At 42.1% G+C, this 14,036-nt stretch overlaps 1 protein-coding gene across 2 annotated transcripts in view; it reads left to right on the top strand.

Annotated features, from left to right (window-relative positions):
* Positions 1–14,036, top strand: part of SGCD (sarcoglycan delta) — a 213,368-nt gene that overhangs the window by 16,101 nt on the left and 183,231 nt on the right. The window contains exon 2 of one of the 2 annotated variants that reach the window (XM_042826092.1): positions 209–389. Coding sequence is in view for 1 of the 2 variants with exons in the window: in XM_042826090.1 (XP_042682024.1) it covers positions 383–394 (12 nt within the window). In the remaining variant the exon portion in view is untranslated. Of the gene's footprint in view, positions 1–208; positions 395–14,036 lie in introns of both variants that reach the window. The other variant, XM_042826090.1, reaches the window with a different exon arrangement.

The following is a 14,036-nucleotide window of genomic DNA, read 5'->3' as shown; positions in this document are numbered from 1 at the left end:
TTGTAAGGCAAGAATAGCTTTGCACCATAGTTCTTGTATTCAGAGATTGCCCTCCAAAGGTGCCATGCGTGATGGATTGTCACAGACTCCGTCCTGCCTTGACATTTTATTTCTATCAGATGTTGTCTTATGCTCTGCTCTGAATCTGCCAAACAACTGACCCCAGAATTTAATGCCACACCTTCTTCTCTTTCCTGATTCTGAACAGCATCTTTCACAGCTGAGGCTCTGACGTACTGGAGGACACTGCATCTGCCTCAGTGACAAGGAGAGGGGTGAGCTGGACCCTCTGGAGAGCTGAGAAAGAAATTGCATTTGGTGGTCACCTGAGGAACTTAGCTTCATGCCAGCGCTGCTCTGAAATGAGTTGAGTCCAACATTCATGTCTGGTAAGGTATGTCATTTTCCCCCGGCTTTTGTCTTTTTCTGAGTATCTACATCTGACAAAAATAGGAAGTTATCAGCCTTTGTGTTTATTGCTATATATGTGCCATATGTTTACTTCCTCAGTAAATAATCTTTGCTCTCTCTGAATGTGGAGAGCGATCATCAAGACCGAAGTCTTGCTGGAGTCTTGGGCTTAAGGGGGTGCATGTTGATATCAGATGCTTTATGACCAAAATGCTCACTGATGCTTGTGTTCTGTTGGTGGTGATGTATGCCCGTTGATAGAAATCCGCATTTTGAAAGTCATGCTTGTTGTGTTTCACTTACCTCTATAGTTCAGAGGATTGGAGAGGAAAGCAAACAGTGCTGAAGTGGTCAATTTGTAATACAGTCCTGTGAGTTCTTTTGTGTTCAGTATATTTTCACTGCTTGCCAAGGAGTAATAATACCCCCTTCTTGCATAATTTTGCACTCTCCTGGTTGTGTGGCTCTTGTAGTTTTTATATGCATTCAGGATTTTATATACATAAGAATGTTTCTTTTGTTATGCTGTAAACATAGCAAGAAAGAGCACAACTCATCTTTTAACAAGAAATTGGGGCCGGAACTTAAGGAACGTATTGTAGAAGCATTTTATGTTATGTAGCCTCCAATACTATGGTTTCTTTTACATAGGCCAAGTTATTTTGTTGGAGGCAAAATAAGCTTCCAAAGAACAAAACTTCTTGAAGTATTGGTTCCCACATTCTAATAAAGTGGTATCAGGTGATGCTATCATTTTTTGTTTAGCACGCAGGTATTGACTTCTCTTTCATGACTGAACCAGCAGTAGTTTCTTGAGAAAAATGTATCAGCAATGTCACCCCCGCATTCAGTGCTGCGGGGGGGGGGCCCCCGTCTTTCTATGTACGTTGTATTGCACTCACTGGTATGGTGAATGTTGTAAGTTGGGAAGATCAGCAGGTCCCAGCCAGGAAACCACACCTGTGGTTCTGTCTGCTGCCAAATGGGTGGTAGCTGGGTCTTCCGTCTATCCCACAGGCTCCATGAAATTGTGAGCAGGAAATAGAGTGACAAAGCAGTGTCAGACAGACCAAGACCCTTGTCTGCTCTCTTCTGCTTTCTTCTTCTTCAGAGCACTGCATTTCTGCACACAGACCCAGGATTTATCTTGCCTAGGTCAGCTGTCTGCATTTTAGGTACCTGAGCTTCACATATTTAGCTTAAAAAAGGTATTTTTAGGAGGAGGTTAGTGTTGAGCATCTTGTACACACCTGAATGACCACTGTGGGTATCAGCTTGAGTGATTGTAGAAAAAGTTGGTGGGAATAGCTTATATTATGTGCTTAACTTCTAAATGTTGAAAGTCAAGAAAGCTCTGTTCTGACTATTGTAGGTGAAAATGCACAAATCTTCCTTGCTCTGCGTGTGTTGCTGGGTACACAGGTGCCCCAGGATGTGTGGGCTCTGTTCATTATCTTGAAGATCTTTTCCAAACTGGAAGATAGGTGATTCTGTGATTATTTAGACACTGAGCTCCAGCGTGGACTTTGGTAATATTTTCGTATTTTCTTTGTGACTGTTGGAGCTGAAATCTTTCTTCTTATGTAAGGAAAGCTCAGATGTTTGTGGGGATTTTTGATCTTTAAGAACATTGCACCAGTTTTTAAGGAGTTGACTACATTGCTATTGTCCATTCTGGTAGCTGAGACTGTTCTCTGTGCTTTCTCTTCCTCCTAGGGGTTCATGCAGCCTTACTGGAATAGTTGACCACCATCAACTTTCTCTGTTCCCATAACGTTCTCATAAGGCAGAACTGCTGCTTATCCCCATTTTATGACTGGTGAATAAGGAGCAGTCGCTTCTGAGCAGCAAACATCTCTGATTTGCATGTAATCACAAGTCACAGAATTACAGAATCGTTTGAGTTGGAAGAGATCCTTAAAGGTCATCTAGTCCAACTCCCTTACAATGAACATGGGCACCTACAATGCCGAACTTGCATCTGATACCCTCAGCTGGAGGTGCAGGGATGGCCTCGGCTGTGCTGTTGAGGACCCCTATGTGTCAAAGTAGATTTGGGTGCAGATCTGTTTGTCTGAGGTTACTGCTTTGACCTGATCCAATTCTTTCATGTGGTTAGTTTGAGTGATTATGGTAACACCAAATGACATTAGGACCCACATTTATCCTGTATCTCTGCTGGAAATGGCACCATATGCCCAAATGGTGTTAGCTGAACATGTTCATCTTTGCAGCATAAGATGTTTACTCATGTGAGACAGGCTGATCCCCCTTTAACAACGCAAACGTATTTATGGTAATGGTATTCTTCTTGTGTAAGGAATTATTTTAAACTGATCTGTGGATAAAATGCAGAGTAGTATTTTTTCTTAAAGTGCTTATTTTTAGATTAGTAGAATCTGGTTAGTAAAATGCTCTGTTCTGCCAAAAAAGCACATTCAATAAATACGTAAGAGAAGAATTTTAAATAGCAATTAAACGTAGTTAATAAACTTTGTCTTGCAAGAAAAATTGAGAAGAAAGAAGAAAACCAACTTATGTTCATTTAATGCTTTATGGATCTCATAGCAATTAATTGTCTTCATTACATGGACATAAATCCTCAGTGTAAACCAACTCTTTGAGATGAATTGCTTTGGAACTTTTCCATTTGCTTTAACTGTAATATAATTTCTTTTAAAAAAAAAAAAAACAAAACTTTTTTTAGCCACTCCCAAACACTCTGTAGTTATCTGAAGTTAGGAAGTTGCGTTGTAGCACGGTGCAGCTGGTTCAGCACAGGTGGCTGGTATACACAAGTTCTTGTTGACCTCTGGCAGTGCACTGACCCACTTTCTCACTCTCTATACTATGAAATCAGAAACACTGGTTTTCGTGTCTGCAAGTCTGGATGTCAAAATAAACCATAATGTGGCTTTCCAATGACTCGATGAGGGGTTCAGGTCTACCAACTGTGTCTGAAAATGTTAGTGAAATCCTGCTCCAGTACTATGGAAGGAAATACTCAGTTGGGTTATCTGGGGATATCTGCTTGAATTCCTGAAGTTAAGTTTTGAATAAATGCTTTATTCTCAATTGAATTTTCAGCACCAAACTGGAACACAGAGCTGCGCATGGGATCACATTTGCGTATGGCTTTTTTCTATCGGTGTTCCTATCAGCACTTGAGCTTTTTTGTATGAGTAATTTTTATGCAAATGTTTTCCAGTGTTTATCAGAACTATTTTGCCAGAGTTAGGAAATGAAACGATTATTATGCTTGCGTGTCTTGTTACAAGATCAGCAGACTGGCTGTTAACGTATCAATTCTACTGATGCCACCACTTCTGCCACTCTGTTCGCTCTGCTCCTCCTGACAGGGCTTTTATTGAATCCATCAACCTGACACATATCAAAGTACAATTTCTGATAACAAATATCTTGGTGTAAAATGAATTAAAAGCTGATAGCAGCAGCAGAACTGAGTTGAGTTTCTGAAAGAAAATAAGAAACTCTAAAACTACCATGGAATTCTTAAGATATCAATCACAGAACAGTAATATAGTAGTAGTCCTTTACCTGTGCTCTTGAAATACTGAGAAGTCAAAGTGTCTGCCCAAAGTCACACAAAAGAGCTTGTTCTGAGCTGTCAGCCTGCAGCTCTGCCTTCTGGTGATGAAGCAGTGGCTTATTTTCTTCTGGAGACCTTTTTCCTGTAAGGACCAAAGACCTGCTTGTAATTACTTTGCACTCTGGTCTTTGAGAAATTTCAAGTTTGAGGAGTGGAAAATTTTAACCAAGGTCTGAATGGCAGTGAAGTTTTGTTCTCTTCAGAAGCTGAGGAAGTTTGGAGCCCCTTCTCCACTACTGAGCTGCTTGGCAGCCTGTGGGCATGTCACAGGTGGAGGCATACTGGAATGAATGGGGATGGCTGTTTCTTTGGGCTGCAGGTGTTTTGGAGTTGCCTGGCTCAAAACTTTTTTCTTAGAATACATTTCTATATCTGCTTGCAGCCTTTCCCCTTCTGCCTGTCTTCCCCCATTCCGCTTTTCTATCCCCTTAATTTTTGCATCTCTTGGATGAGAAGCAGCTTCAGGCAGGACTGCCTTTGCACTGGTACTTTGCCTCAGCTCGCTTACCTCTTATTTTTGGCGAGTCCACACTGTAAAGCACAGCTGATAATAATCATACTTTTTGCTCTGTGGTATATCTGCTCTTGGATGACTATCGCTGGCAGTTTGCAGCCTAGCAGAGAGGTAGAGGAGGACGGCCAACAGTTGATGTGGAAAATTAATTATGAACTACCATCCTCCTGCCGTGTGGTTAAGGCAGTTCCGCTTTACATCCAGTAATGCAGAAATGAAATGAGAGTTCTGCATTTCCCTCCTCGAATTTTGCCAGAGCAGAGCTTGGTGGAGAAAGTCGCACATGGGACTGATCGTTCCAGGATGCTCCAGAGCCTTTGCTGCTCTGCTTATGGTGTGATATCACCTAGATAGTCATTTTTACCTTCTGTTGGACAAATGCTGACTTAATTGCACATCTTAACAGATAAAATCACTGCTAGGAAAGTCACCCATGTCCCACATGCTGTATGCAGACGGGAAGCAACGTTTTGTGTCTCTGTGTAGCAGTGAATTGGTTGTGTTCAGATTCAGTTGAGCTACTGCTTGTTATATTTTCTGCATTTGAGAGTGACTAAGAAAACTCCCATCAGGATGACATGTTTGTTTTATAACGAACCACAAAACTGGCCTGTGATGGAGAGAGGGGAAAGTCTGACAGGCCCCATGTAGCCCTGGGAATGTAATTACCTAAAGGAGCAGTTCTGTCCCTGAACAACCTCTATCTGAAGGATCACAGAAATAATTGCTGGAAGTCTCAGTACCGTGTGTACTTTGGGAGCCATTCTGGTCTCATAATTGCATGCTGGGTCCTGCTAGTTTTAGTTGAGCACTGCAGAACCGACACAGCACAATTTATTGAAGTGCCAAATGCCCTTCCTTAGTTCTGCACAGTGCACGAAAGAGCCTGAAAGAGTTAGACGTTTGGAAAGCTCTGACAACTTTTGAAAAAAGAGCACAGCAGTAGCTGATATGAACTATTATGGATCTACTTTGCTGTGTTATTTGTTTCTTTAGACCAGAAAAAAATATTTAGACTGTTCATGTTTTCAGTTAGAATACCAGACATTTCCACTTTTTATTTATCATCAAAAATGGTCACTGTTCCTGTCTATTTTGGTATTTAACTAAAGAGCAATGGCCTAAAAACTCAGCTAGCCAAATATGAGCCAAATTCTTATCTGGTAGAAGTCAAGACCAACTCCCATGGTGTGGCTCCCAGTTTTCTCTGCCTGAGCTCTACCTCCTGATCACTGCAGACCTCTTTCTGTTGCTGCTGAACTGATTTTCTTTTTTTGCAGCCAAGTGATCTGTGTTTGGAAGCACAAACCTCTTGTACAAGTTCTTTAGATGCACTGTAAATAATTATGAATATGTTTAATGAAGGGAAGCTGAAACATACTGAAAACATTTGGAAATGAGAGCAAATGTACACAGCCAAACATTAGCTGTGAATGGAGACTCCTTGTTGGCATCATTTAATAGGAGATTTCCAGCTTGTAGTTTCTGTGGTGTATACATAGAAAACAGGAAAAATTAGTAAGGCAGGATAGCTGGTGGTGAATGGGAGGAGAAATGGAGCAGTGAAGTGAGCAGGGTGTTTGTCCCTGTGCTGCCAGCAGTCTCTGCCTCCTAGCTACTAGGAAAGGACAACAGTGATCCCCAGAGAACTGTGTATGGAGCTGAATATGCTGAATATTAGCTTCAGTGCATTGGAAACTATGGTGGCAAAGTTGAAATATCGGTGCCAGTTGATTTTTGTGGCTCACTGCCCTGAGGCTGGAAGCTCACTGGGCTGCCTGCTGTCTAGATGTGTCCCAGGGGCCATGGTGGGAGCTGCCCTCAGTGAGCATGTGGGGCAGTCTCAGTGGTGAGAGCAGGTTGGGTAGTCCAGAACTAGAACCATTTGGGATGAGTCCATAGGAATGACTGCCAGACAGTGGACCAATTGTGTAGGCATTACTGAGACTAAAGAAACCCTGTATTATTGGCAGTGGCGTTGGTGCTCATGTGTGACCTGACATTGTCTCTCTGTGGCTCTGGCGTTGACTGGGGACGGTGGTCAGGGAAGTGGAAGGACATTTGGCTGTTTGTGCTCTGCAGCTCGTTCAGAGCAATGCCTCATTCCTCATTTCAGGAGCACTGAAAGTTTCTCCTGCAATGATCTTAAAAGAAAAGAACAACAACAAAGTATTTCTTGTTAGGAAGGCTTGCAGGCTCCAGAGCAAGGGAAAGGGGGGTGGGCAGCCCTGCATTCTGCTTGCTTTCTGTCTGGGAGGAATTTCTCATTGTTGATGATTAATTCAAACATTTCTTGTCATGAGTACAGTGTGCACAGAGTGATAAATCTGTGGTGGGTTAGAGGTTGAGGTTGCTCAGTGCTGACAATTAGTTTGAGCCACAGGCTTTGCTTTCATTGGCATTTTCACAGCATTAACCCAGACCTTGTCAATTAAAATCCAGACACATTTTGATGAGGGACATCTTCTTTTAACGATAATTGTAATAATATCACTTTTATTCATTTAAAAGCTGTCAGGCAGGCCATGTTTCCTGGAAAATAACTGCCCAAGTTTCCCATTGCCTAAATAACTAGGAAGTATCTTTCAGTTTTGAGCTGACATTTCATCAGAAGTAATAAAAAGCAAACGAGGCCATAGCTGTTTGTCTTTGAACACTTAGCAACTTCAATCAAGGTAATTTGACTTTATCTGCTAAAATAATATTTATTAGTCTTCACTTTGTAGGCTAATAAACAGTGAATAATTGCTTAAAGTTGATGATAAGGATTCATATTATTTATTATTGGCTTTTCTAGCTATGCTAGGCTTAAGGCAAAGGAAAAGAACCTGGGGATGTTGGTTGCTGCTTGACTGAACATGAGGTAGCAGCGTGCCTACGTGGCCAAGAAGGTCCTTCCATCTTGGCTTTTATCAGTAATGGTGTTAACCTGCAGGAGCAGGAGATGATCATACTCGACTCTGGTGAGGCCACACTTCCAGCGCTGTGTTCAGTTCTGGTCGCTACAAGAAAGACATTGAGAAGCTGGAATGTGTCCAGAGAAGGGCAGCAGGGCTGTGGGGGGTCTGGAGCATAAAGTCTGATGGGGAGCAGCTGAGGGAGCTGGGATTGTTTAGTGTGGAAAAGAAGGGGCATCAGCGGAGACCTTCTTGCTCTCTGCTGAGGCAGAGGTCAGCCTTTTCTCTCCTGTAAATAGCAGCAGGACAAGAGCAAATGGCCTCGAGTTGTGCCAGGGGAGACTGATGTTGGATGTTAGGAAGAGCAGGCTGGCCGGCCACAGTAAGGCAGTTGAGTCACCATCCATGGATGTGTTCAAGAAATATCTGGATGTGATACTGAGGGACATGGTTTAGTGGCAACATTGGTGTTAGGTGGATGGTTGAACCAGATGATCTTAGAGGTCTCTTTTTTCAACCTTGGTGATTCTGTGATTCTGTTTGACAGCATAGCTCCAGAGCAGATCCTAGGCACTGATCCGTTTATATACCTCACCTGTTCATCAGGTGGAGAAGTAAACTTGGATACGGGTTGATTGAGGAACTTGTCTGAGTTGTACAAATCCCAAAATCTTGTCTCTCTGTTCTAGTACATTAACTGCAATGATTTGATGATTATTATTTTTTAAATGTGATTAAATGTAATATTTACAGACACAGTTTCTTTCAAGCCATAAAAATGAGTATTAAGTAATTGGAATGGGAGTGATATATCTGATATCACTTGAAAATCAGGTATACATTTATTTTAGCATGACATGAAAAATAAAGTGAAAATTATGTTTAGTTTTGCATGGAAAGATGTGTTTCTTAAGTGAAGAAGTCCCTTATGAAGGGCTAGGGTAGGGAAGCAAAAAGGTATATTGTGAGGCTGTGCCTAGCTGTATCTTGTAAAGTGCTACATTTGGTCTGTGCTTGTCCGTGTGGGTGGAAAATGCTACAAATCTTTAAATGTTCCCTTGTTTCTCTGCTATGACAGTGATCACTGGCCCTCAACAAGGTCACTTATTTATTTCATTTATTTACTCTCTCTTTTAGAATCTCAGTTCTTCAAATAGTCTACATTTGTTTATTTAAAAATTTCATCTGTGCTATAAACGTGCTTCTTTTCTGGTCCTTCTGTGAAAGATGTGAGGAAGGACCTGTGATTAATTAAAAACACCTCTAGCTAATGTCATAATATATACAACAATAAGCCTGCCTTATTTCTGTAGCACCAGTTGTTAATAGTTCAACATTCAGGTCATAGCACAGACTCCGAGTAGGAAATGCAGAAATACTGCATTAAAAACAGTTGAGGAAGAACAACTGAGAAGGTAATTGTGCTCACGCTGCTCTAACAGTATTCTGAAAGTTCATGGCTGTGTCTTCAGTGAGTAGAAGTGCTTCCCCACCTCCGTTTTGATAAGGTTCTGGTTTTGATGTGTGTTTGTGTTTGTTTCTTGTAACTTTCTGGTATGAATCAGCAAGTGTATGTGCTGCATTCCGGTGCATGTAGAAGTTGCACAGATAAAAACACAGCTTGAAGGCTGTAAATATGTTATCACTTATTTCTAGTGAGCCTTGAGCAACCAAGCTGTATGCTTATGTCTGTCATCACTTTCATTCTTTTAAGAGTGCATTCATTAGTACTGGTGGTGATCAATAAAAGCCGACCTACCTTTGCAAGTTAAATAGGCCTGATTTAAATTGTTGGGCTTAAACAGATTCAGATTTGATAGCAGTGATTTAAGAGCAAGCGAGGTCCATTTACATGCTATTTTTTCCACTTCTGAAGTTTGAATTGTATTGGAAAATCTGTGATATGGCATGCTTAAGAGTGGAAGTGGCAGCCACCACTTATTGAGCCTGTATTATCTAGGAACTGGCTTCTTGCCTTGCTGCATCTTGCTGAAAAAGTGCTACAATTAAGAGATGTGGAACACACCTGAGTGAAGTTTCCATGAGCAGTGACTCAAAGCAGTATTTTCTTTCACCTCTATGGGAGGTGTCAAAGGAAAAATGAATTTAAAAAAAATAATAATAATAATTAAAAAATCCAAAGACTTTGGCAGCTGTACTCATCCAGGTATCATCTGAGCTGATTTTTATAACGGTTGTGTGCTCTATGGTTGCCTTTTGGAGGTTCGGGCTGAGGTTGGGCATTGTACATGCATTTACTTGAGCGTGTGTCTCAGGCTCACGAGATCATTCTGTGCCAGTAACTTTGTACAGTTCAGATTAGAGAAAGAGATGTGTAGACTGAATAGAAACCAACAGGAGGTACTATTGCTGAAACATTGAGGATGCCTCTGATATTTGATGTGTTTTCTTGTGTGTGGTAATTTTGGCTTTAGACTTGTGTACGAACTCCGTTGGAGCAGTCATTTGAAATATGTATTTCCTTCCTAAACTGTTTTACCTTTCTCTATGATCAGACTGAGGCCAGAGAGTGAAGTCACACACGACAGTCCTTGGCCCAAGGAGTTTTCATGCTGTAAGATGAAGTGTAGTGGGTGAGTGGGACACGTTTGCCAGGAAGCATGGGGATGGCAGATGGAGCACAGCGGCGATGATGAGGGATGCTCCGAGCTGTGTGTGCTGTGGGGCACTGATGATCAAAACTCTTCTTTGTTATGGTGCGTGTACGAGGCTCGCAGCAGTCAGGGATTTTTGCTCAGTCCAGCTCCTGCCTTGTTTAACTACTATTTCTTGATTATTTCTGTCTATATCCATCTGCTGCCTCTTTTCTGTAAGAGCTGCAAATTCCTTAGGGTTCAGACAGCTTTTTATTTTTGTGTTTGTGAGTACCTCATTCAGCAGAGTCCTGGCCCAGGGTTAGTACAAGTAGCTGTTAGCAGTAGCATTTATACATGAAAATAAGGCAATTATTTACATGTTCTGATTATTCGCATTCCAGCATTCACTAAAGCTTTGAAACTGGTAAGTTGTTTAATAAACAATGCGTGATTAAAATGATTATAATAATGGGCTTTACCACAAATAGCTTTATGCAGGATATGCAGGTTTTTTGTGTGTGGTTGTTTATATATGCAACTGTAGTTGTCTGGCAGATTTTATCCTACAGCCTGCTAGCTGTTCCTTTCCTAGGTGCTTATTCATATTTAATATACCTCACCCATACATTTGCATACATAAATATACACTTCTTTTTGACACCTGTTGGCATCCTTTAATTATATATTGACCCAGAGGCCGTTGGCTCTGAGGTTTGGGCAGCCACAGCTGCATGTTACGTATTGTTCTTCTTTCCCAAGTCCTGAGCCTGTTTTTGCCGACCTGCCAGCTGAAATTTACCCTTCTGGCGCAAAGCCACAGCTAAGTGCCTTTCAGCGAGTTCTCAGCTATAATCCTGAGCTGATTTCTGGGATGCAATTCACTGCTATGGTTATCATATCAAAAGGGAGTGATTTACATTTCCTGCACGTCTTGGTGTTGCCAGCCTCGGAATGCTGCAGAGGGAAAGTTAACACAATTTGATAAAATAACGAAAATGAGCCTGTGTACCGTGTTGCAGCTCATGCCGTGGAGGAATTTGATGGAGATACAAAGTTGGCACTAAATACAAAATTAGGCTGTGTGCAGAGATTAATTTTGTTGGGCTTTTTTTTGAGCTCAAGGGAGAAAATAGAAAGATTGTACCTAACAGCTGAATGTGTGGAGAGCTGTGCTCGCCTTTCTGTGCCTTTTCTCTTTATCTTGCTTTCTTATTGTGTTGCCCCTTCAGCCTCCCTCTTCTCTGTGTTCTCATCCAGAATAGTGTTTGCATAATGTTATCTTTGTTTTGATCTGACGTCCTCGGCCCTCTGCAGCTTCCTCTCTGAAATGGCAACGAATGCTCATGCCAGCATCATTTGTACAAAGTGAAACTCTTTATGTTGAGATATTTTAAGCACGTCCATACTGGAAATGCCATAAGAACAGCAGGGCTGCAGTATTTGCTGCTGATTCCTATTCAGCTGCCCGTATTTGTATGCAGAAGCAGACACGGCACAGGCCTTGCATTCATTTCCTGTATATCAATTACTTATCAGTAATACGCAAACCCAGTCAAGGAATTGGAGAGAAGTTGTAGCGCTGCTTGTGGCCATACCTCGTCTATCTAAAGGTCCACAAAGCTTTGACAGGAGTGGTAAGGTCCCGTTTTGGAGATTTTGTGGCTCAGGCTGCACACATTTGAGTCAAGAAGTAGAGGATTTAGCAGCTGTAGGTGGCTGAGCTGGTGATGTTACTCATCTCGGAAACAGATTCCTGCAGCTTTGTCTAACTTCTGCTCTATTTCTTATTTTTATGATCACATCTCTTGGACATAATTGATGACTTTAACCTAAAGACGGTAGATTTGCATTAGATGTTAGTAGGGGATTCTTTACTCAGCGGTTGGTGAGGCCATGGCACTGCTGCCCAGAGCTATAGGTGCCCCATCCCTGGATGCATTCGTGGCTGCTCCTCTATAGGATTTCCTGTAGTCCCAGATCAGGTTGCTTTGGGCTGTGAGCGAGCTACCAAAATTTACTATCAGGGTTATTCTGGACCAGGTGTTATTTCTCCACCATTCAGTGTATCTTTTCTTCCCTGCATATGAGCAGAGAAATACCTTTTTTGTGTGTCTACATTTTAACCAGCTTTAGAAGGTGTGAAGCTTTGCTTCATTCCCTTTTAACTTTAGCAGGTCCTTTAAAAGTAGATCATAGAAGTTGGCTGCACGAGGAAAATACCACTGTGTCACCTTGATTAGTTTGTGTGCCTGACCTTCTCTTCCTCCCGACTTTGACTGCTGCTTCTTGTCATCTTTGATTTCATCATTTTCTTTTCTGCTTTTTCCCCTTTTCCTTTACTGTCTATGAAGATTTGCGCTGCCTGATGCCTGAGCTGTTTGAATCTTAATACAAGCACCTTGGGAAGAGATTACACTTACCTTCAAATTGATATGTCTCTTTTAATGCATGATATCCAAAGAGAAGATGATTTCTGATTCTAGATCCTGGAAATTAAAACCAACATGCTCATGTGTTGCTTTTTCCAGACACCACATAAACTTCATTAGAAGTAAAACCACAGTTTTGGTACTCTTCTCTTGCCTGGAACACAGCTAGTAAATGCACTGCTCTGCATGAAAAAGGATGCTCTGCATCTTTCTTGCCATCTCTCTCACTTTTTCTTATGCTATTTTTTTTTAGAACTGATTTCCTTAGGGAGTTGTTAATGTTCAGGGCTTTTTTCCTTGACATTCTGGACGAACAATGATGTGACAACACCAGTGCATCTATTACTCTTCTGCTGGAAGCTGACTAAAGCAAAGGACTTGATGGATAATGGTCACATTTTCCAGTAGCACCTGATATATGTGTGAGAAGAATGTCTGAGTGACCTGCATATCAAACCAAACTGTGTCATGCATTAAGTCTGAGTGCAGAACTAGGGAAGAAGAATGAACAGGTAGTCTTACATCATGAATTCTTTATTTTCTCCCCCTTCTTTCTGTTGGAAATCTGGTGCTATGTGTTGCAGCTGTGGAGGTGGTGGTATGAAAATCTCTATTTTCCTTCCTGGGGGGGGAAAGGCAAAAGGCAGCAGGTTTGTGTCACACAGGGAGCTTTGAGGAAAGGAGGCTGTACAACTGAAACAGAAGAATCACTTCACCTTTGGCTCCTGAGGAAAGCTGATTCTCCAATGCCTTGAACAGTCAATTTATACCTGTGGAAATTGAATGTGAAGCAACACTGTCTGGAGCTTGTATTTTGTACCGTTGCGAGTGCCTGGAGTCTTGAGGGAGAGGGAGAGAAGGATCTGGAAGCTGTCAGGAGCTGGATGGCCGTCTGAGTGCCTTTCCCTGGTAGGTGAGGTGTGTTGGCTGAGGCACCGTGCATTCAGTGCTTTGCTGGGTGCTGCTGAACTTCTGCTGAACCTGATGCTGCTCTGCTTTTTATATTCCCCAGCGAAGACTTGCTGGAGTTGATTTTGAACTCACGAGGGTGTGGGGAATGAGGGGGATTGCAGTGGGGAGAAGTAGGGTGGTCTTCTCTCCTTGTCCCCCAGTACATTGCTCAGGCACAATCCCCCTGACCCTGAGTTATGTCTCCTTCCATTTTCTCTCCCAGCAAGACCATTAAGCAAAAAGGTAGAAGATTCAAATGGCTTTCCTGGGGCTGCAAAGGAGAAGTATAAGAGTGCTTTTACCACAGGCATAAGGAGGGTTGGACCAGCTGCATTTTGCACGGAAGAGCAGCAGGGCTAAGGGAGGTGACGGATGGCAGTTCTGCACTCAGCTCTGTCTTTCCCTTGTGCAGCACATCAGTGGTCTGTGTCATGGTCCAGCTCCCCAAACCTTTGCTTTGCTGAACTGCTCTGGAATGTAACGAAAATACATATTTTTATGACTTATTATATGGGCTTTTAGGCTCAGGCAATAACTTACCAGTGAGATTTCTGTGGCATAGCAAAGTCCATTTCATTCTTGACGCTGTAACAATCTGAGCTACAGACTCTGCATCAGGAGAAAATG

The sequence above is a fragment of the Centrocercus urophasianus genome, unplaced genomic scaffold (assembly GCF_019232065.1).
Source record: "Centrocercus urophasianus isolate 14NV4802_14NV808 unplaced genomic scaffold, USGS_Curo_1.0 seq_26, whole genome shotgun sequence".
Lineage (NCBI taxonomy): Eukaryota > Metazoa > Chordata > Aves > Galliformes > Phasianidae > Centrocercus > Centrocercus urophasianus.
The sequence above is the reverse complement of the archived record's forward strand: the minus strand, read 5'-3'. Positions and strand labels throughout refer to the sequence as shown.